This window comes from Paroedura picta, chromosome 12 (genome assembly GCF_049243985.1).
Source record: "Paroedura picta isolate Pp20150507F chromosome 12, Ppicta_v3.0, whole genome shotgun sequence".
NCBI lineage: Eukaryota > Metazoa > Chordata > Lepidosauria > Squamata > Gekkonidae > Paroedura > Paroedura picta.
This window is the reverse complement of record NC_135380.1, coordinates 762,667-783,292: the sequence shown is the minus strand read 5'-3', so window position 1 is coordinate 783,292 and position 20,626 is coordinate 762,667. Positions and strand designations below refer to the sequence as shown.

The 20,626-nt window shown below is 62.7% G+C and overlaps 3 protein-coding genes across 5 annotated transcripts in view; 2 read left to right on the top strand and 1 right to left on the bottom strand.

The window, feature by feature from the left end:
* Positions 1 to 773: 773 nt before the first annotated feature.
* On the top strand, positions 774 to 5,155 carry TAGLN (transgelin). 2 transcript variants are annotated; one of them, XM_077306203.1, is made up of 5 exons: positions 774 to 1,010; positions 2,334 to 2,534; positions 2,835 to 3,012; positions 3,900 to 4,002; positions 4,565 to 5,155. In XM_077306203.1, the coding sequence occupies exons 2-5, from the start codon at positions 2,355 to 2,357 to the stop codon at positions 4,707 to 4,709; spliced, it is 606 nt and encodes a 201-aa protein (XP_077162318.1). In that variant the 5' UTR covers positions 774 to 1,010; positions 2,334 to 2,354; the 3' UTR covers positions 4,710 to 5,155. The 2 variants fall into 2 exon arrangements, with proteins under 2 accessions (XP_077162318.1, XP_077162319.1); XM_077306204.1 differs by lacking the exon at positions 774 to 1,010 and adding an exon at positions 1,222 to 1,355.
* Positions 5,156 to 5,603: 448 nt separating this feature from the next.
* On the bottom strand, positions 5,604 to 16,612 carry PCSK7 (proprotein convertase subtilisin/kexin type 7). The gene is made up of 15 exons (XM_077306201.1): positions 16,139 to 16,612; positions 15,796 to 15,930; positions 14,734 to 14,899; positions 14,313 to 14,403; positions 14,064 to 14,118; positions 13,632 to 13,770; positions 13,081 to 13,181; positions 11,497 to 11,667; positions 11,300 to 11,407; positions 10,642 to 10,744; positions 8,624 to 8,780; positions 7,888 to 7,982; positions 7,630 to 7,723; positions 7,165 to 7,282; positions 5,604 to 6,717 (listed from the first exon to the last, which is right to left on the bottom strand). Exons 1-15 carry the CDS (start codon positions 16,610 to 16,612, stop codon positions 6,430 to 6,432), a joined length of 2,295 nt encoding a protein of 764 aa, XP_077162316.1. The 3' UTR covers positions 5,604 to 6,429.
* RNF214 (ring finger protein 214) overlaps positions 16,582 to 20,626 on the top strand; it is a 10,539-nt gene continuing 6,494 nt past the window's right edge. For both annotated transcript variants that reach the window (XM_077306200.1, XM_077306199.1), the window contains exons 1-4: positions 16,582 to 17,138; positions 17,869 to 17,991; positions 19,165 to 19,639; positions 20,545 to 20,604. In XM_077306200.1, the coding sequence (XP_077162315.1) occupies positions 16,582 to 17,138; positions 17,869 to 17,991; positions 19,165 to 19,639; positions 20,545 to 20,604 (1,215 nt within the window). The remainder of the gene's footprint in view (positions 17,139 to 17,868; positions 17,992 to 19,164; positions 19,640 to 20,544; positions 20,605 to 20,626) is intronic.

The following is a 20,626-nucleotide window of genomic DNA, read 5'->3' as shown; positions in this document are numbered from 1 at the left end:
GAAAACACCTCCACATTCCAAACTAGCCAAATGGAAAAGGCCCAAGGGGCTTCCCGGGTGACCGAGCGCCTCCGAGGCTAGTAAACTCCGTGGGGCCCCCTGCGTGGGGAGGCCAGCTGCTGCTGTGGTGGACTGGGGGCCCCAATCTCGCTCCAGAGAGCATGTGGCTAAAATAGGTGAGGCCCATTTGATTCCTCCGGGGCCAGGGATTTGGGGAGGATTTAATGGGCTCTATCTTAAATTCCTTAGGGGCGGAGGGAGGCATAGTGGAGAGCCAACAAAGTTTAACTCTGGGCTATACGCTCTCATGTGCAGGCACACGTCTGATGTTGCCTTTTGCTACGGGTCCTTGCAGAGGTTTTCCTTCAGATGACCACCCCCCATGCCCATGCCCATCCCCATCCCAGTGGGGCTGTTCCATAGGTCATTTGCATCAGGGGAATCTGTGCCTAATGGGAGCAACTCCCAGACAGAGAGCTGGGTTCAAATCCCATCTCTGCCACAAAGAGGAACTCCCCTTCCAGTGCCCCAAAGTGAGCCCCTTCCCAAAAGCCAAGGAGAGGCATTTGCAAACAACTCCCCCCTCCCTTCTGCTCCTTCTGACCCCTGGGGAAAGTGCAAAAATTCCTGCTTGTGGATGGTTCTGACCTCACAGGGAAACCAGCTCTGAGGTCAGAGCAGACAGCGACATCCCCCCCCCCTGCTGCTCATCCTTCTTGCTCAACATCTGGGCTGCCCTACCTAAAAAGGACTCTCTGCCTCAGGGCTGGTCTGGCTACTTCGGCATCTGGGGAATGTCTGGGGAAGGCTGCAGCTCCGTCTCTTTGGAGTCTTTCCCCAAATATGGTGCCTGGAGCAGCAGAGGCTCCTGCCTGGATGGGGAGCTGCTCTCCTCGCTGGGGAGGGGCTGGCCCTGACATCACCCGGCTGGAGCGGGAGCCTTTTAGCCCCAGAGCCAGCTGCTGCCAGCTGCAGACTGCATCCTCGGAGGAAGAGCGGAGCAGCGCCTGGTGAGTCTCTGGGACACTGGGGTGGTGGGGGGGGATAGGATTTAGGGGTGCTCAGCTCAGTTTCCCCACCCAAGCGGGGCCTGGGGGAAGGGTGGCCGTTGGGGGTCGGTGCCATGGGCTTGCTGCCCCAGATGGATGTTCTGGGGGAGGGGAAGTAGAAGATTGCAGGAAGGGGCAGCTTATAGTTTGTGTCTGTTTTTTGTGCAGAAAAGCTGGGAGAGGAAAAGCTTCTAAAGTGCAGGAGCCGTGGCGTGTCAGAGAGCTGGCGGCTGCTGACCGTGAAGTGGCTGAGAACAAAGGGCCAGGGGAAGGGGCTCGGCAGGAGGGGGGGCAAAGGAAAGGGCCGTAGGTGGCTTCCTGTCTCTCTCTCATTTCTCAGTTTATTTCACCCTTCCTTTGGGCCAGGGTGCCTAGTTCTCACCTCCCATATTGCTCCACCCAACAACCCTGTTAGGTGGGTTAGGCCGAGGGAGAGTCCCTGGCCAAAGCCACCCAGAGAGCTTCATGGCTACGATGTGTGATGTGCTGCCACACCAGGCAGAAAGCCCATGCTCGTCTACAACAGCACAAGGACAGTGGCCCACCCACCCCACCCCACCCCACCCCAGGCTCTTGTGGCAGACGCTTGGCCAGCCTGGCGGCCTGTCCCCCAGGGGTGCTTCCGGCCCCAGCTTGGGGGCCTCCCTCCCGGGCCAGAGGCGGGAAGTGGTGTGAGGGTGAGCTGGGGCACAATGATCACTAGAGCAGCAAATGCTGCCGGAAGGAAAACCACCCAGGGCTGGAATAGACCACAGGCCCCCACAGTCCAGCCTGCCTGCTGCCAGGGAGGGGCTCCTCCAACCTCTTCCAAAGCTTCCAGTGAAGGAGCTCTGAAGCAGCAGAATCCATCTTAAAACCTTCAGAAAATGGCAATATTTAAGGGGACCCTCCTTCCCCATCCTTTGATCCTATGACCCCCTAAAGCAACAGTAGCTGTTCCTGTTCCCAGCCACCGTTCTCCTGCTTAAGCTCTGCCCAGAGCTGGCCCCAGTCCTGATGAGTCTCAGGAAGGGGCTGGCCCCAGCAGCAGGGAGCCCCATGGCAGGGAGCCCTGGGGCCAGCAGCCAGAGGTCCCGGAGGCCGGTGCAGGCAGCCCTGGGGGGGAGGGAGGGGAGGGGCCCCCGTCTCTGTGCTTCTCTGGGAAACATCCTCCCTGGCCCCTGGCCCACCTCTGCTCTCCATCGGCCCTGCGGCGGGAGAGGGAGGCGCCAGCTGGGTCAGGACTCCAGCACAGGCCCAGGGCTCATGGGCTTGGGCCTCTCCTTCCTTCCTTCCTCCCTCCAGGTCTTTCCCTCACTGGTGAGTATGGCAAACAAAGGGCCCTCGTTCGGCCTGAGCAGAGATGTCCAGGCCAAAATTGAGAAGAAATACGACGATGAGCTGGAGGAGCGGCTGATCGAGTGGGTCGTGGCTCAGTGTGGGGCCGAAGTGGGGCGCCCCGACCGTGGCAGGCTGGGCTTCCAGGTCTGGCTGAAGAACGGCATTGTGAGTGTGGAGCTTGACCTGGCTTACCCCCCCCCCCCGGTGACCCCCACACTTCCGTGTTTTCAGGGCTGGGTTGACCCAGGGCAGAGGTGAACTGAAGCACTTCCTCTGCCTTTCTGCTCTGAGCAGGGCCAAGTGATCAGACCACCCGGCTTGCAGCTGGGGAGGGCAGAAGCCAGGAGCCCCCCCCCCCCGGTGGCCTCCAGGCCCTGAAAGGCAGGGGAGTCCCTGGCAGCAGCCTCTTCCCGCTCGCCTCCCCCTTTTCCTCGCCCTTTGCTGACCCACGTGTCTCGCTGGCAGGTCCTGGGCCGGCTCATCAACAGCCTCCACCCCTCCAGCTCCAAGCCTGTGAAGATCCCGGAGTCCCCCCCCACCATGGTCTTCAAGCAGATGGAGCAGATTGCGCAGTTTCTGAAGGCGGCCGAGGACTACGGAGTAGTGAAGACGGACGTCTTCCAGACAGTGGACCTCTTTGAAGGTGGTGGGGGGGGGGGGTGCTGTGGGCAGCTGGGAGAGGCAGGGAGGTGTCCAGGGGACCCTTGTGTGGGGCTTCTAGATTGCTCTTGACTTTGTACTGTTGCCTTCACAACAACCCTGAGGAGTCAGTCACTCTGACACCCATTTTAGACCATGGCTTGAGCTGCAGAGGCTATGCTATTCAGGAATGAAGGGGGAGGGTCCTGCCCTACGTGGCCCAGTAGCCCCTCCCAGAAGCTGGGCGAGGTCAGCCCTGGAGAGTGCCAAGGCCGACTGCCCACGGGGCTGCCCAGCAGCAGGCCGCTCTGTCGGCTTTGTGCCATGACCGCCCCAGTCCCACCAGGGTCTGCCACGCACGGCCAGCGCTTGGGTAGGAGACCAGCACGGATCCCACCAGGTCGGGGAAGCTAAGCGGGGGCCGCCCAGCTGAGTAGCTGGACGGGAGACTGCCCAGGAAGCCCACCCAGAGTAGCTGCGCAGAGGCAGGTCAGAGCAAGCCCCCTCGAAGCCCCCATGAGGGACCACTCTAAGCTGGCTGCAACTGAAGGAGGGCCCTTTCCCACTCCAGGTGGGACCACCCCCCTCACAGCCACGCTCCCCTGAGGATGAACAGGGCAGGGCCCAGCTACTGCTACGACAGGCTTGGCCGTCCCTCTTCCAGCTTGCCTTCCCACTGGCCAGAGATCTGGCTTGGCGGTTCAGATGGGGCCCAAGGCCACAGCCCTAGAGGGCCCCCGGCTGGACTGGGGCTGCTGAGGGGAAGCCACACAAGGGCCACAAGCAGCCGGTGGCCAGAGAGATAAAGAACCAGGCCCCTGCTGGCCTGGGGGGGGCACATGGGTTCCTCCCTCCATTGCATCAACAGTCTCTTTTCCTCCTGGCCCCCAGCAAAGGACATGGCTGCTGTGCAGAGGACACTGGTAGCTTTGGGCAGCCTCGCAGTGACCAAGAACGACGGCCACTACCAAGGGGATCCCTCCTGGTTCATGAAGTAAGTAGCCCAGGGTTAATTCAAAAGAAATTCCATCTAAACATCCGGAAGAAGTTCCTGACAGTTAGAGCGGTTTCTCAGTGGAACAGGCTTCCTCGGGAGGTGGTGGGTTCTCCATCTTTGGAAATATTTAAGCAGAGGCTGGAGAGCCATCTGATGGAGAGGCTGATTCTGTGAAGTTTCAAGGGGGTGGCAGGTTAAAAGGGATGAGCGAGAGGGTTGTGGTACTCTGGTTTCTCTTCAGGTCGCATAAATCTTTCACCTTTTACTAGAGAGGGTCCTGCATAGTGCAGGGGGTTGGACTAGACGACCCAGGAGGTCCCTTCCAACTCCTATTATTCTATGATTCATGGGGAAGGGCCACTGCACCAGGCAGGGGGCTGGGCTAGCTTGGGCCCCAAGCACCCTAGGACTTGCCCCAGGCCAGTCCCTGTCCAGCCAAGTCACCCCTTAGCGGACCGTTTGCCTCCATGCGCCCAAAGCTGGGAGGGGGAGGGGGAGGAGGGAGGAGGGGGGGTTCTCTTGGTCTCTCTCAGCCTCCTCTTTCTCCTGCCCCTCCCAGGAAAGCCCAGGAGAACAAGCGGGAATTCAGCGCCATGCAGCTGAAGGAAGGCAAGAACGTGATCGGTCTGCAAATGGGCTCCAACCAGGGGGCCTCGCAGGCGGGCATGACTGGCTACGGCCGGCCCAGGCAGATCATGAGCTAGACGGGGAGCGGCTGCCCGCTGGCCTGCCGACCCTCCTGGCCCCAACGCTACCCCCGTGAGTCCTGCTCCAAGGGAACCCTTAAGGCAGCCCATCCAGCAAGACCCAGCCGCCAGCACGAGGGGCCCAGCTGGGCCGCTCCGTGGGGCTGGCCTCCTCCCTGGCCCCAGCCCCTCACCTGCTGCTCCCTGCTTCACTGGCTGCCCTCCCCACATTGCGCAGTTTCGGGGCAAGTGGAGAGACTTGCCATTTCACAACACCCAGGGCATCTGGCCTCCTGCTCCCAAGAAAGTGGTCGGGAATCACAGCCCTGCGGCATATTTGGAAATGGCTGAAACTTGCACAAGGAAAACGAAGCCCCCACCCTTTTTAGTGGGGAGAGGCAACTGCCTCCCCCTCCTACTCATTTTGTACTTCTTTTGTTCATCCATTAAAAACTATGAACCTCTTTTGCTTTCTTGGCTGTTTATTTTCCCTCTTTCTACCTGGCAGTTGTGGTGCTGGGGAGGCGGCTAGACCAAAGTGCTGGAAGCCCCCCACCACTGCCTCCAGCATGCCCTCCCCACCCCTGGCAGTCAGGCCTTCGTCCTAGCAAAGGGGCAGCAGGTGGCCCAGGCCCAAGCTGCAGGGATGGGGCCTGGCCAAGCACTCTGCCGGGCAGTGCCAGAATGGGCTCTGTGCCCGCGCACCCAAGATCAGCCACTCCTCCTAAACCCTATTTGCTTGGAACTCCACCCCGGGGGGGGGGGGGGGGCTTTGCTTCTGCTGTGCCTCTTATCACCTGCAGCCCTGGAGACCACCTCAGCCTCCCTCTGGCGTGGAGCAGTACGGGCTCTCTTGGCCAGCCACAATGGCTTCTGCTGGGCCACACGCAGGAAGAGAGGAACGGTCATCAGTTGGCTTTTTTAACTGGTTTATTTTGGAAAGCTGCAAAGAAAAGAATCTTTTAAAAAACTAAACCTCATTGAACCAAAAATCCCAAGCTAGATGAAGACAGGAAAGGCCCCCAGCTCTTTGGCCAGCAAGAACACAACCCCCCTCCCGTCTGTTCAACAGGTGCAGCTCCAAGCAGGCAGAGAAGCTCATGCAGGCCCCACTGTCCAAATCCCGAGTCGCAGAGGGCACTGGGCTGTCAGCCCTGAGCACCCCTCCCCGATGGCTCATCAAGAAAGGCAGGGGAGGCACGGAAGGCCGCTGTGGGCTTTGGCCATGCCAGCGAATGCTGGCCTCCAGGGGAAGGAAGATGTGCCCCTTTGCCCTTCCTGGGCAGCTGTTGGGAGGGGCAAGCAGGGAAGCACAAAGAGAGAAGGCAGAAGTGAGCAGGGCTCCCCAGCAGGAAACGCTGGTCATGTTTGGCCAAAGGGGCTGAGGTCAGCCAAAGTCTTGCTGCTCTGTGCCTGCAGCACGATAAGGCAGTGAGAGTTTGACTCCTTCTTGCTGGGCACTCGACTGGTGCAGGAGCGGAGCGGATTGGAGTGTCTCCAGGGCTCTCTCTGGAAATGGGTCTCCAAGCCCGGGCTACAGGGGGTGCCCCTCGTTCTTGCCTTGACTGGATGAGCCCCCCCACTCCGCATGCTGTGTCCTGCCACCGGTACAAAGGGCTCCTGTGAAGAAGCTGCTGGACGGGCAGGCAGGCAGGCAGGCTGGCAGCAGCCTACTCAGGGTGCTGGATGTTCTTAGCTGACAGCCTGTTGGCCCTGGGTGAGGTGGCCAGTTCCTGCCTCAGCAAGCCTCTCCCCGCTGGGGGCCCTTGTGCCCCTCCTGGCTGGCCGGGAGCGGCTCCATCTCTGCTTCCATCTCCAGGTCCTCCCCCCCACACAAGGGGACTCTCTCCGCCCTCTCTGCCCCGTCCTCCAGGCTCGTGGCTGGCCTGCCTCGGGCGAACCACGGGCACGTCCAGGTGCTGCTGCAGGCTGCCAAATCCACGGCTCCCTTCTGCCGGGTCAGGAACACCTCCAGTGTGTAGTAGACAGTCCAGAAGACGGCAAAGCAGCCCAGAAGAATCAGAGTCTGGAGGGAGGGAGGGAGGGAGGGAGGGGGGATTTTAGCATGGAGGGCTGCACCGGAGCAGGCCTGGCTACAGCCCGTGTCTGCTGGGCTGCGGCCGTGAAGGTGCTGAGTAGAGAACAGAGAACAGCCGGACAGCAAAGGGACCCAGAGATGGCCCTGCACCCGCTGACCTCTGCCGGGGCCCCCCCTGCAGTCTCATGGGTGCCCTACCACCCACTCAGAACTGATGGAGCCAGCACCACACATTCCCCCACCCCACCTCGCATTCGCTGCTGCCTCCTTGGTGTGTGGGGCAGGGTCAGGGGCAGGGGCGGGGGGGCTCCCTTCTACAAATGAGAACTTCAGCCGGTGCTGGAGGCTCCGCCAGAGCTGTGCTTCCAACATGCAGTGCAGAGCTGAGCAGCCCTCCCCGAGGCCTCCCCCCCCCCCCGTCCCGGCAGGCACCACCTTGAGGGTGTTGGCAGGGATGGCGTAGGGCTCTTGCTCGGGGATCTTCAAGCCCGGCGGGCAGGGCAAGGAAAACCCGGCATCCAGGAAGCGGCCGCTCATGGCCTCCTCAAGCAGCCTGTGGGCAAAAGAGCCCTGAGGGCGGAGCCAGGCGAGAGAGGAAGGCGCTCCCAGGCTGGCTGCCTCTGGAGCCCGAAGCAAGGGGAAACGTCCGAGCCAGTTCAAAGGGGGAGCTACTAAGAGAGCCCCCCTCCAATCAGCCAGCGTGGCCTCTGACCCACGCCAAGGAAGCCCCAAGGGCAGGAAAACTTCCTTTAACAGCTGGAAGGGTCCCCAAAGTCCAGTTGCTTCCCATTGATGGCCCCCCTCTAAGAGCAGGACCTCCCACCAGAGGACCAGACGCAGGGGAGAAGAGCCCCTCCCCAGGCAGCCTGGCCCCGCCCCTGCCCACTCTCCTCACCTTACCTCTGGCGCGCCTTGATCTCTGCCAGGGACCAGGAGGACCCATAGAGCGTCAGCTGCCACCACTGTAGCACCCCGGGGCGCAGCGTCTCGTCCCCTGGAAAAGAGGAGGGTTGCCGGGCGCAGCAGACAGCAGGTAGGCTCAGCCCCCCCCCTCCCCATGCATTGCCCCCTTTCCCCATCCCCCAGGATCCCTCAGCAGTGAGAGGGAAGCCAGAGGAAGGAGACACAGCACGTGGCCCGGGCCGTGGGAGGACTCACCAATATCGTGGATGACCAGCTGGTAACTGCCCTGGGCTTCCTCCCCCCAGCAGCGTACCGTGGAGAAGGTCCAGCCCACAAAGCCGTTGGGGTCCCTTGGAAAGAGCCAGGCAAAGAGCGGCCAAGGTGAGGAGAGGCCTCAGCCTGCTGGGAAGTTCGGCCTGCCTCGCTCAGGCCTCCCACCCGACGGCCCTCGAAGGGGCTCTGGGACCCCCACCCTTTTCTCATGGGACCATTTAGAGGCAGAGACTTGCTCAAGGGGGTAAGTGCTAAGAGCCCTCGAGAAAAAGCCTTGCAAAACAGCCAGGGCCTAAGAACAGCACGAGGTCTCGAGCAGCGGAAAAGGTAACGGCAGACAAACAGGTCAAAAACTCAGAGAACAAGATGGAAACCCCTTGTTAAAACAGGCTCTGATGGCCATACTGAGCAATGCCTCTCACCAGGGACTTCAACGCAGCCTGAATGAACCAGGGGGAGGCCCTGGCCCGGGACCCCCGTGCTGATCCACGCGAAGCAGGCACAGGAGCCGAGTGCTGCCCGTGACTGAGGCTCTGAGCCGGGCCTCCCCAGCCACCTGGAGGACAGGTGCTCTCTCGGGCTCAAGAACAGCCACCGGCCCAGCCTGGCTAAAGGGCAAGAGGAAGTGGCCTGGGTCCCCCCCCCCCCCGAGAGCCCAAGGTTCCTCAGCCCCTGGGCACAGGCGAGGCTGGCAGACGGCTGGACGCCCTGCACTCACGAGTCCATGCTCCGTGCTGTCCCGACCAAGGACTCCATGCCGCTGGGGCACAGGAGGCGGATCTCCAGGTTGCCCCGGCGAGGGTGGGCGATGCTGACCGTCACGGCCACGTGCTCCAAGGTTCTCATCCCAGACAGTTCCAGGTCGGCTTCTGTGACTGGGAAGGAAGGAAAGGACGGGCCCCCGCATGAGCACAGTGAGGACTCCCCAGGGGCCCCCAGAGGACAACCCCAAGCTGCCTGCTGGCCCCACAACAAGGTCCTTCCCAACAGACTCTCTGCACTGCACCCATGGGCCCTTGTGGGGATCTGCCATGGGACAGCAGAGGAAGGGGGGCAGCTTTCCAGGCAACCCAAGCCCCCTGCCAGCCTCTGCACCTGGAGTGTCCCTTCCCCAGCCCAGCCCAGCCAAGCTCTGCTCTTCCTTTCCCAGCCAAGCCTCTGGGCAAGAACCCCCCTCCCCCAGCTGCTGGGACCATTAGCAGGAAAGCCAGGCCAGGCCAGGCCAGGCAGGGGGCCTCAGCCAGCAGCCTGGCACTTCCCAAGAACCCTCTCCCCTTCCTCTGCACCCAGCCACCCCTGGGAAAGGGTTAATTCTTGGCCCCCTCTCCTGAGGTGGTCCCAGACTGCCTCTCAGCTTCCAGCAGCAGTTCTGGCATTTCCCAGCCAACCTCGTCTGTGCTTGCCCAGTTTGCTCACCAGAATTCCTTTTAGGGGTAATCCAAGAGGGCCTGGACTCCCTCCCAAGTCCCAGTGAACTTTAAGGCTCTTGCAAAGGCTGGGAACAGAGGGGAGTGCACTTGCAGGGATTGTGCACTTGCAGGGATTGTGCTGTTTCTGACAGTGCCCCTGGGCATGGAACTGGCTTGAGGGCGCAAATTCCAGCCTTGGAAAGCCACAGCCCAGAAGCCGCACGGGTGCCTGCGCGAATGCATGTTTTGGGGCAGGCGCTCCGGCAGGAGACAGAGGGGGGGGGGGCAGTCCCTGCCAGGCACTCCCTCTTCCCAGCTCAGGCCCTGGGTCTCCACCCCCCTCCCCAGGCTATGCTGGTGGCTGGCAGAGAAGTCTGGGGCTCAGATTACAGCCTTCCCAAGTCATGGTCTCAGTGGGCCCAAAAGAAATTGGGGGGGGGGGCATCCAAAGTCCTGGACAGCACACCAAGAGGGAACATTCGGAAGCCATGAGACAGGAGAGGAGGGACCCCAGCCAAGGCAGGAGCAGCAGCATTGCCTAAAATGGGCAGAAGGAGCTGCTGGCCTGGGGGAGGGAGTCCCAGCCCTCCCCATTCCCCCCCTCCTCCTCCTGAACAGGACTGAGGGGCTGGGGTGGGGAGAGTGGATGCCCCCACTCTTGTCTCCTAACTGTTCACCCCCCACTCTGCCCCTTTCCACTGCAAGCTGAGCCTCTCGTGGGTCTCGCCCCAGGACTCCTCCAGCTGACTGCTCTTCCCCTCCCCATTCTCCCAAGGAACTCTGGGAACAGTAGTTTCTGTGGGAGGCAATGCTCTCCCATGGAGCCCCCAGCTCCTCTTCGGGATTCATTTAGGGTGGATTACAGCAGAAATAACTGCAGAACTGTCACTCCCATGGGACCCCAGTTGAGGCCAGTTTAATCTCCTAGGGCAGGGGCTCATGGGAATTGTAGTCCATGGACATCTGGAGGGCCGCAGTTTGACTACCCCTGTCCTAGGGGCTGGGGAACTTGGCTTGAGCCAATCTGCCGCAGCCTCCAAACCTCTGGCCAGGGCGCCTGGGGGGGTAGATGGATGGCTGTCCGCCAACAGGTATGGCTGGGTGTCATCCGCCTAAAACTCCAGACCGGTTGGCCAAGGGGGTGTATGCAGATGGTTAAGCGGCACTGGAGAGAGACCCCTTCCCTGTGGGACAGCCGATGAGGACATCCCCATTGGGAGGTTCTTTTCCCCAGTGCCCCCCTGGAGGAAAGACCGTAGCCATTTAAGGGCTGCACCTTAAGCCCCCACGTAGGGAAGGGGTCTGGCAAGTCTGATCCCCCCCTTACCATTCCAGGTGGCTTCCAGCCGCTGGGGCTCCAAGGGGATGACCTTGTTCTCCCTCAAGACGGGGCTGACGTAGGAGGCCAGATAAGGGACAGACTCCCAGATCTGCCAGGGATGGAGATAAGGTTGCACTGTGGGCGGCCACTCCAGTCTGAGCACTCCCCCCCCCCATCCTCTCAGCATCAAATTCCTAGCGAAATCCAGCACTGCTAGGCCTCAATGGCCAAGTCCCAAGATTTCAGCCAGACCCTGAGAAGTGGCTTTGCAAGGACAGCAGTAGCTCTCCAGACCACCGGATCAGTCCCAACCCTCCCCTCATGCCTGGGGATGAAGGACTTCCAAATACACACACACACACCCCATGCGGGGAGAGGGGCAGAGTTGACAGGGGAGACATCTCTGACGGAAGCATTCTTGTGGGAGGAGGGAATGTCTCTTTGAATTCATCAGAGAAAACTGCTGGTCCTTCCCAAGGCCAAAAGGTTTGAACAGGGGAGGGGCAAGATCCAGAGCACCCCATTCCCCCTCCCTGGGGAAGGCTGAGACCCCCCTGGCAGCTGCCCACCTCCCTCCTGGCACCATCTCCTGTGGCTGCCCGGTGGGCCAGGCACAGAGGGGGGACTGTGGCTGGCCAGGCTAAGTCCCTGGGGCAGCCTCTACCTTGGCAGCGTTCACCAGCCTCCAAGCGTTGAGCAGACCAAACCCATGCTGGTGACTGTGGCTCAGGCCGGCCTGGTTGGTGTCCCAGTGGGCGCGGTGGTCTTCATACTGCAAAGGAAAGCCACACCGGGGGGGGAGTTGGCCTGCAGTCCCCCCACACTGGAGCGGCAGAGGAAAAGGGGGGCCGTGGGGTTCACCTTGGTGGCCGTGAAGGCAATGATGTGTTGGACGTCCCGCCACGTGAGGCAGGGGCGCACCTGCAGCATGAGGGCGATCATGCCGGCCGCCAGAGGGGCTGCAGCGGAGGTTCCCGTGTGGCCCTCTGTGCACCCCGTTGTGCCTCGCTGCAAATCCCAGTCAGTCGTTGCCTGCAGAGGAGAGACCCCCTGGTCAGACAGGGCAGCACGGGGAGGGCAGAAGAGCCCAATCCCCCCCCCCCGGGCCTGGGGCCAGAATCCATCCCAAGCCCCTGGCAGTAATTCTCCAGGCATAATTGGATCCACACACACCCTTCTGAGCCGGGGTGGAGCCTGCAGGACACACACACACACTACCGGCCAAGATAACACGGGGTAGGAAAGAATCGCCAGAGGGGAAGGAGCCTCATGCTGCAGGTTTAGGGGAGCTCTGCTCCAAGCAGAGCAGTTGAGCAGAGGACCTCAGGCAGAGCGCCCAGCTGAGCACCCGGGCCAAGAGGAGTCACAACTGGGTCCTAGGGACGGAGAAAGGCAGCAAGCCAACCTGCTACTCCATGTCCCCAGGCCCAACAGTGTGGCCCCCTCTGCCCTCTTCCCCAGCAGGAGGCCAGCCGCTGCCTTCGCAGGCAAGGCAGGACAGGCAGAGGAAGCGGCATGCCCCTCCCCCTGAGGGCCAATGCCGACTGTCTGGGCCAGATGCAGGGGCTGCCTGTCCGTAACTCTCCCAGTGGCCCAGAAGGGACCGCTGTGGAGCACAACTGGGGGCGGGGAGCCTGCTAGCCTCTGCCGTGGGCGACTCAAAGACCCTCAGGACCTGCTGCTGCGAGGATCTGGAAAAGGTGCCAAGAAAGGGAACACTCCCAAGTCACCCCGAGGTGCTGCTGGGGGCGGCTGCCAAGAGGGGCTGGGGGGCCTCAGAGGGGGGCCAAAGGAAGAGTCCGGCTGGGCCTCCGAGGCCAGCCACGGGGGGGGGGGTGTTTGTGGGGGGCGAGCTTTAGAGAGCCAAAGCCCCCTTCCTCAGGTCTTCAGGCAGTGCTGGACTCGAATCCAGTTCCTCTGCCACAGTCCAACTCAGCTGCCCTCTGGAATGACAACTGAGGCCAACGGCCTGCTGGCCCTTTCCTGGCAACCCTTGGCCAGGCGGACTTCGGATCTGGCACTCTTGTAAAAAACAGCCACACCCCTTCCAGCAGGCAGCTTTCTGAGGGGGTCACACGGATTCGTGGCTTGCAGGGGCTAGCAGCCCTGGTGGCTGAGGGGGCCCTCCCCATTGGGAGCCACTCCCAGAGCCAGGAGGGAAGGCCTCGGCCTCCGTGCCGTGTTGTTGGCCCCTGGTGGGGCAGGAGACTGGACTAGGGAGCACCCCCCCCCAGTCTGATCCAGCAGGGATCTTCTCACAGCCTCAGGAGGAGGCCAAGGGTCAAGTCAGAATGCAATCAGAGAGGGGTCTGCCTTTGGCAGGAGGTGGTCAGTGGCACAGGGCATCAGGGCAGATGGTCAGAGGGCAGTGAGAAGAAACCGCCCCGGAGGGCTCGGGAAGCAGGCCTGGCTGCCCCTCCCGGCTCCCAAGGGGGCCCCACTCACAATGCTTCTCATCAGCTTGTCGCCCCCACTGAAGGTCACCGCCAGCATTGAGGCACACTCTTCTGCGTAGAAGGGCATGTCGCCCATTTCGTCCACCGCACCTGGGGAGGAGAGGGGGGCGGGTACTAGGGGGGGCACGCCCGCCCCAGCCTGTTCCTAGGGAGGGCCGAGCAGGAGACCCCTCCTAGCATCCTAGAGCCGGAAGGGACCTCCAGGGTCCAACCCCCTGCACTTTGGAGCTGCATTTTGGGCAGCAGACTTGCACAGAAGAGTCAGGCAAGGAACCCCAGAGGGATAAAAGCACTCAGGCCTGGCAGGGAGGCCTACTGGGTAGAGCCCCTCCCTGCCCCCCCCCCCCAGACTCTCAAATGGTTTCAGTGCAACAGGCTGACCGCAGGAGAGGCAAGCCCCACCGAAGAACAGGGAAGGCCGCCCTGCAGGGAAGCTTTGGCTCCCAGCCACCAGCACGAGTGTCACGGTCCCTCTGCCCCCGTCTCACCCACACATCCCCCTTCCTTGCACCCCCCCCACAAGGGCCCCGGGGCCCCCACCGATGGTGACGGTGTAGATGGAGTTGGCGTAGCCGTCGTAGTTGCAGTTGTCGCTGTGCTGCCCTCCGTTGCCACTGGCCACCACAAAGATGCTGCCAAACCCCCGCCGGCCGGCAATCACTCCGTGCTGCAAGGCAGCCTGCAGAAGAGGGCAGAGAGGCTGCTTCCTGCGGAGGGGGCAGACATGGCCCTCCCACACAGATCCCCCCCCCGGGCCCCTGCTGCTGAAGTGCCTCTGCCAAAGACTGGGCCCTGGGGCTGCAGCAGCCTTCAGCCCCACTGGATCAGCAAGGGCCAGCTCCAGATATGCAGCCCCCCCCATAGCGCCACACACCAAGCTGCACTCCTATGAGCCTGCCCTCGGGGAGGGGGGGGGTGTCCTGCAGCTCCTGGGTCCCAAACCCCCAGCCAAGCCAACCAGCTCATCCCTACCTTCCCAAGCTGGTGAGGCCCATCCACGGTTTTGCCATCATCATCTGGACCCCAGCTGTGCAGGGAGACAACATGGAGCAGCACTTAGGCACGCCCCACAGCAAAGGCCGAAGCCAGAGCAGCAGCAGCAGCAGCAGGAGGGAGACCAGCCGGTGCCTGAGTGTGGCCACCCACCCCAAGCCCACTGATGCTCCCTCCCAGGGCCCAGCAATGGGGGATTTCTTTACCCTGCAGGGCCCAGGCACGGACCTGCAGCTGTAGATGTCGTTTATCTGATAGTGCTTGTTGAATGCGATTGCCTCCATGCTGTCTGTCAGTGGCCCATCTAGAACCCGGATCCCTGCGTGGCCAAGAACAAGCGGAGGTTTACTGAGCAGGGCCACGACAGGCCGGTAATGAGCTGGCAATTGCATGTGAAGAAGCAGCTCCTGAAGGGTGATGCAGGAATCAGCTTGTGCTAGTCCTTACTCTACCACCAGGCGCTTGCTGTTTTCTGCTGCAGGACCAAAGTGGCTCTTCTCCCGGAGCCCAGAAGCCACCCTTTTTCTCCTTCCAAACATCACGTGGAAATCTCTGCTTAGCTGTGCACATCTGACGTTGTTTATGCTGTGAGCCCTACAAAAGCCGCGGGGCGGGGGGGGTGAGGGGGGGAAGCATCTTTCGGAGGTACCTGCAATCCGGCTCCCGTAAGCGACTCCCACTGCACAGAAGCTGTTGTTGGAGACGGCCGCGATCTCTCCAGCGCACCTGGTCCCGTGGTGGTTCCCATTTTCCTCGTCCGGGTGGGGCATGGGATCGGGGTCATTGGAGTTCAAGTCATAGCTGCCTTCAGGGCTCTGGAAGAGACCAGGCCCAGAGCTCATGCCCCCCTCCTCCGGGACAGGAAGCTAACCGCACTGGGGGGGGGGCAAGTCCATAACCATAACGGAATTCCTGCAACCCCTGGGAGCGGCAAGCTGGAAGAGGCTCCTCCCCCACGGAGGGCAGCGGGCGGGGCTTCCAGGCTCAGGGGAGATGGAGGGAGGAGCCTAAGCAGCGTCTCCGAGTCCTTGGGCAAGTTCCAGCGGGCCAGAAGTGGGAAACAGCCTGGCTTCTTGGAGGTCGCTGCTAGGCTGTCTCCCAGCTGCAGCCTGCAAGGCCTCCAGGGGCTGGCCGGACGGGCGGATGGCTCGTTGGTAGGTAGCCAGGCGCTCTGAGTCCCCTGGACAGCACTTTGGCAGCCGCAGGGCCAGAGGCAGGGCCAGGACGGGAGCCCCGGAGGCACAGCAGCAGCAGCAGCAGCAGGATCCCCGCCAGATGCCTTGCCCTGCCCGCCACAGCCTTCAGAGCTGCCACCCGACTGGCCTCACAGGGCTCTGCCTCTGTCCTGCTACGGCGAGGACTCTTCCAACCAAACCAGGGTCCTTCGGGATCGCACTCTGTGCCTGCTGTGGCAGCCGGCCCCGCATCCTCCCCCGCAGGGCTGCTTCCTTCCTGGAAGGCTTCCGGGACCTCCGAGGAGAGGGCGGGGGGGGGGGATCCCCTCAGCAGGGAATGCAAGAAAGCGCCTGCCTTCAGCTCCCTCCCCCTGGGCCCCACGGTCCCTCCCAATGGGACCCCAGAACGGACCACTCTTTACGGGGCTGGGGTTGTCTTCTCAGTCTCAAGCCAGGCTCCCTTGCTGGCCTTGGTGCTGACCACTGTCCTCTCCCGCCTCCGGCCCACGCATGTCCCGGGCCTTAGGGCCACTCACGTAGTTGGGCTGGATGTCCTTAACGGTGTGCTCCACTCCGTCGTCCACCACCACCACCGTCACCCCCTGGCCTGTCACGTTTCTCTCCCACACGCCGGTCACATTGATGTCCATCCCGGGGCTCTTGCGATTACTCTGGACACAAGGAGCAGGAGCTGGGGGGGGCAGGGGGAGCCAGCCTGGCCCCTGGAGGGCTGGCACACAGGGCTTGCCCATGGGGACAGCCAGACGTCCGGCCAGCAAGGGCCGCTGCTGCTCCTGCCCCCCTGGGCAGAGGTACCCGGCTGCCCCCATCCCCCACCCCCACCGGGGAGGAGAAGGAGGAGGAGGGCCCGAGGCTCACCAGGTGCCACTGCTGGGGGAACTTGGGGTCGTTGAAGTGCAGGCTGCGCTTGGAGCGCTTGAGGAGCCGCTGCTCGGCGTGCCACCGCACCCGGCCGTGCTCCGCGAAGGCTGCCGCCGCCCGCCGCTGGACGGCCTCCCGGCCCGCCTCGGCCCCGCCGCCCGGCCGGTAGCCCAGCAGGTAGTGGCCCCGCAGCTCGCCCACGCGGCCCACGTTCAGCAAGCCGGCCGCCCGCGCCAGCGCCTCCGCCGCCCGGTCCAGCTCCTCGTCCGAGGCGCCCGCGGGAGCCGCCAAGCGCACCGCCCACGTCAGCTCCCCCGGCGCGGCGGCCCCGACGGCGGCGGCAGCAGCGGCGGCCTCGCACCCGCCCCCGCGGCCCGCCGGCGCCAGCAGCAGAGGGAGCCAGGCCCGGAGCAGCGCCGCCGCCTCCATCACGCCGCGCCATGGCGGGCCCGCCCCTCGCCGGGGCACCATCCGACGGGCGCGCTGCAAGGCAAGGGGGCCGCGTCAGACACACACACACCCAGACAGCCCCGCTCCCCCCCCCCGGCAGCCCCCCAGGAGACCCCGGCCCAGCCCCAGCCCCAGCGCGCGCGGGCTCGGGAGGCTGTCGGGCATGGCCCGGAGAAGCGTGGCCCGCGACGGACTGCCGGGCGGGTCTTTCCCGCGACGCCCGTCCACAGCCCCTGCCTCGGCGCCCCCCCACACCCCCCCCGCCCCGGGCACCCACCGCGCAGGCGGCCGCATGGGGCGGGGCGGCCGCGGCCGGGCCCCCGAAGGCGGCGGGGAGAGCCGGAGCCGGAGCCGGAGCCGGAGGAGGAGGAGCCGCTGCGGCTGCGGCTGCGATCGCCGTCCGGGCTGTCGGGCGCGTCACGTCCGGCGGCCCCGAGCCCGCCCCGGCCCAGAGGCAGGAGGAGCCCGCCCGCTCCGCCCGCCCGCCCTGGCAGGAAGGCCCGTCGGTGGGCCCCGCTGCCGCCGCCTCCGGGACCGCCTCGCCCAGGTGAGCCGGGCTGGGCCGGACGGGGAGGGGGACGCTCTGCACATGCTCCTGGGTCAGGAGGAGGAGGAAACAGACGCCCGGTGGGCCGGCGGAGTGGGGTCTGCCTCCCCCCCCCCCCCGAAGCAGGAGGTCCTCTCTGGCCGCCGGGCGCCCCCCCCCCCCAGTCCGCCGTCCCTCGCCCGAGGAGACCCCCGCTGCCAGGGGGCGGCCCTGTGGGGCGGGGAGCTGCCCGGTCCTCCTCCCCAAAGTGGCTTGGGGGGAGTGTTAGAACGTCTCCACCCCCCCCACACACACACACATCGCCGCGGCTGGCCGCCCCCTTGCGGGCGAGAAAAGAGGGCCGCGCTGCCCGTGGCGGGGCAGGGGAAAGGTCCGGTGTGGCCCTGCTTTGCAGGGCTGTTGTGAGGGTCAAAGGGATGAGAAGAGGGCTGCTGGAGCCACTTTGGGGGCCCTGTGGGGGAGGAATGCGGTGTATAAATATCCAGGCAAATCCAGTGAAATGCTAGTCAAGTTGGCAGGCCCTGGCCAGCCACAGTAGAATCCCCCCCACCGCCCGCCTCCCCCCGGGGGCCACAGCCATGGGGGTGGGCGGGTTGCAGTGTCTGCCTCTTGCATGGAATCTTCTCTGCTGGCCCCCAGCCCACGCGACCTCTTCCTTGACGCCTGGGGTCGTGCTTTCGTTTGGGGCGCCCTCCCAGACCGCTCTGACCTTTGCCCTCGGTGCTTTCAGGGGACGAGCAATGGCGTCTTCGTCGGGACAGGCCGAAGACGAGGGCGGCACAGGCCTCTCTCCCAGCCAGCCTGGCACCTGGGACTCCGGCCTCTCCAGACATCCGGCCCCCTTGCCTCTCAGGTAGGCGGGCAGCAGAGACCTGGCTGGTAGAACAGCCCCCCAAGGAGACTGCCGAGGTGAACCCTGCAGGGGCTGCTATCCTGCCCAGCCCCGAGAAAGCGGCTCTCCACAGAATCCAGTCTGGTTCCTGGGCAGATTTAGACCAGGGCTGGTGGGGATCCTGGTCAAACCCGTGGGAGGGGGCTGTTTCTGGTTGTGCCTCCTGTGCCACTCAGTCCTGTGGGCCGCTTCTCTTGGCACAGGGCTGGGAGGTGCCACTGTGGAGCTCCTCCAGACCCCAGCAGGAGAGGCACGGTGGAGTCGGTCCCACAGAGCCGCAGCATCAGTCCGTGCTTCCAGCAACCCTTCCTGGCTGTTTTGTTGCCCCCAAACCCCCAATGTGGGCGGGACCCTTATGGAGTCTTGCTGCCTGCTTGGTGTTCTGCCGTTCCAAATTCTTTGGCATCCTCTCCAAACACCCTGCCCTGATACCACCCGTGCCCACCTGAAGCAGCACCAGTCCCAACACAACTAGCTAGCTGCCTGCCTGCCTGCCTGCCTTCCCTCCCTCCCTCCCTCCCTCCCTCCCTCCCTCCCTTGCTGGACTCACTCCTCTGCCATGGACTGGCCTCCTGCCCATCACTCTCTTTCTGGGCTCCAGTTTCCCTGCCCAGGTGCAGTACCTGGGTTTGGTCTCGGTAGCTCCCGAGTAAACTCACACAATAAAGCTAAAGAAGGCTTTATGGAAGAAATTCATGCAGGGGTAACACGCACGCTAAACCAAGCAAGCTCACGCTGCCTTTTCCTGGGCTCCTAGCGTAGCACCATTGGCTCCCAAAGGAAAGAGTTCTAGAGCACAGTACCAATACCTTCCCAGAAGCTTAGGGGAAAGGACAGTGCTTCTCCTCACGAGCTATATTGATGGAAAACGGCAGGCCACAACCTCCTGACCTCCTCAGCAAGTCATCCCTGGAATTTTCCAGCCCACCCCCAGCTGAACTGTGTGAGCCTAGTTAGGGGCCCTGGATGGAGGACCTTGGCGAATAGCCACCAGACTACCTGGGCCTGCAGTAAATCCAAGCGCAGACTGGAACAGTCTCCCTCCCCGCTTGCCATGCATTTGCTGGGAGGCAGTTGTGGTTTTGTCCTGCATGTGAGGCTTAACTGGTCTTTCTCCCCCCTCCCTTTTCTTAGTGTAAATGACCTTTCCGTCTCCCACGAGGATTGCCTACCACTGGCTGCGGCCGACCCCCATCCTGCGGTCTGTGAGAACTGGGAAGACGACCACTCGGAGGAAGTGGAGAGTGATCCTGGGTTGCCAGAGAGCTGTTCTTCCCTGCTGGCTGCCCAGGCGCAAGAGAGCCCTGAAGAGCCTTCGTCTGCTCCCGCAGAGGAGCTCCTCCAGCCTCAGGCCTGTCCCTCTTTGCCCGACTCGGACCCTGCACTGGGAGAGAACAGGCTCCAGACGGCCCCACTGTGCCCCCAGGCAGACCAGTCCACGGACCAGGACGGCGCCGTCCTCATTTGCTCCGAGGCTGAGCTGGGATCCTTGATCTTGCAGCACGAAAGGCGGCAGAATGGATGCCTGGATATGGAAGATGCCCCCTTGTCGGAGAGCCCCGATCAGGACGGCTCATCCCAGAAGTCCTTGCAGAACATTGCTGTCCAGGTCTGGGGCATGCTTGGGGGGTGGGGGTGGGGGAGACCTGGAGGTTTGTTGTTCCAGCAGGGCTTGGCGTGTAACTTACTGGCAATCACGGTGTGTGTGTGTGTGTCTTATTGCCCCTGAGTAGGAATTGATTTTATTTATTATTTAAAACATTCTTACTTTCACCTAATCAGGGTTCTGAGGTGACAAATATTTTTTAAAAATTACAACAATTAAACAATTAAAAATACAGATTTATGTGGGTAGCCATGTTGGTCTGAAGCAGCAGAACAAATTCAGAGTCCAGGGACACCTCTAAGACCAACATATTCAAGGGATGAGCTTTTCTGTGCAGGCCCACGTCCATGACATAATATCTGAGGAAGTGTACATGCACGTGAAAGCTCATCCCTTGAATAAAAGTTCATTGGTCTTAAAAGTGCCCCTGGGCAATTAAAAATGCAGTGAAAATTACAAAAAAAACCCAGTTGAAAACATATAAAGAGCTAATGCCAGGCGGGGGGCAGGTAGCCAGCATCTGGGCAGGCAGGCAGGCAGGCAGGCAGGCAGGACAAGCGAGTCCTTGCCTGCTGAGGCCAGACTGTGCTGTAGGAAGGCAGGGGGATCCCTCTGAGGACGGAGGCCCGGAGTTCTGGGGCCGCAGGGGAGAAGGCCCTTGGCTGGGTCGCCACCCCTTCCAGCTTCAGGAATTGTGTCTGGAAGTCGGTCCTTCAGTCCCTTCGCTGTGTGGGCATTTCGGTTGGGGTTGGCTTGGGCAGCTGAGGGAGCAAGAAGGTTGGGCCGCTTCCTGGCCCCTGGGATGTCCTGGCCGAAGCCTTCGCACAAGGAGGGCGGCCTCTGCGTTGAGAGCAGCTGCTGGGTCTCTTGGTGCCTCTGACAAGCAGGCCTTTCTTTCCCCTTTGCAGACCGACTTCAAGACCGCTGACCTGGAAGTGAACACAGACCAGGATATCGAGGATAACCTGGTGAGAGACCTTGAGCGTCTTT

Excerpts from the sequence above, each read along its gene's own strand:
- PCSK7 (XM_077306201.1), bottom strand. The coding sequence starts at position 16,612 with ATGGTGCCCCGGCGAGGGGCGGGCCCGCCATGGCGCGGCGTGATGGAG. Across the intron at positions 15,931-16,138 it reads TCCCCCAGCAGTGGCACCTG|AGTAATCGCAAGAGCCCCGG; the intron begins GTGAGCCTCGGG and ends CCTTGTGTCCAG. Across the intron at positions 10,745-11,299 it reads GGCTGGTGAACGCTGCCAAG|ATCTGGGAGTCTGTCCCTTA; the intron begins GTAGAGGCTGCC and ends CATCCCTGGCAG.
- TAGLN (XM_077306203.1), top strand. The coding sequence starts at position 2,355 with ATGGCAAACAAAGGGCCCTCGTTCGGCCTGAGCAGAGATGTCCAGGCC. Across the intron at positions 2,535-2,834 it reads TCTGGCTGAAGAACGGCATT|GTCCTGGGCCGGCTCATCAA; the intron begins GTGAGTGTGGAG and ends TCTCGCTGGCAG. Across the intron at positions 3,013-3,899 it reads GACAGTGGACCTCTTTGAAG|CAAAGGACATGGCTGCTGTG; the intron begins GTGGTGGGGGGG and ends CCTGGCCCCCAG.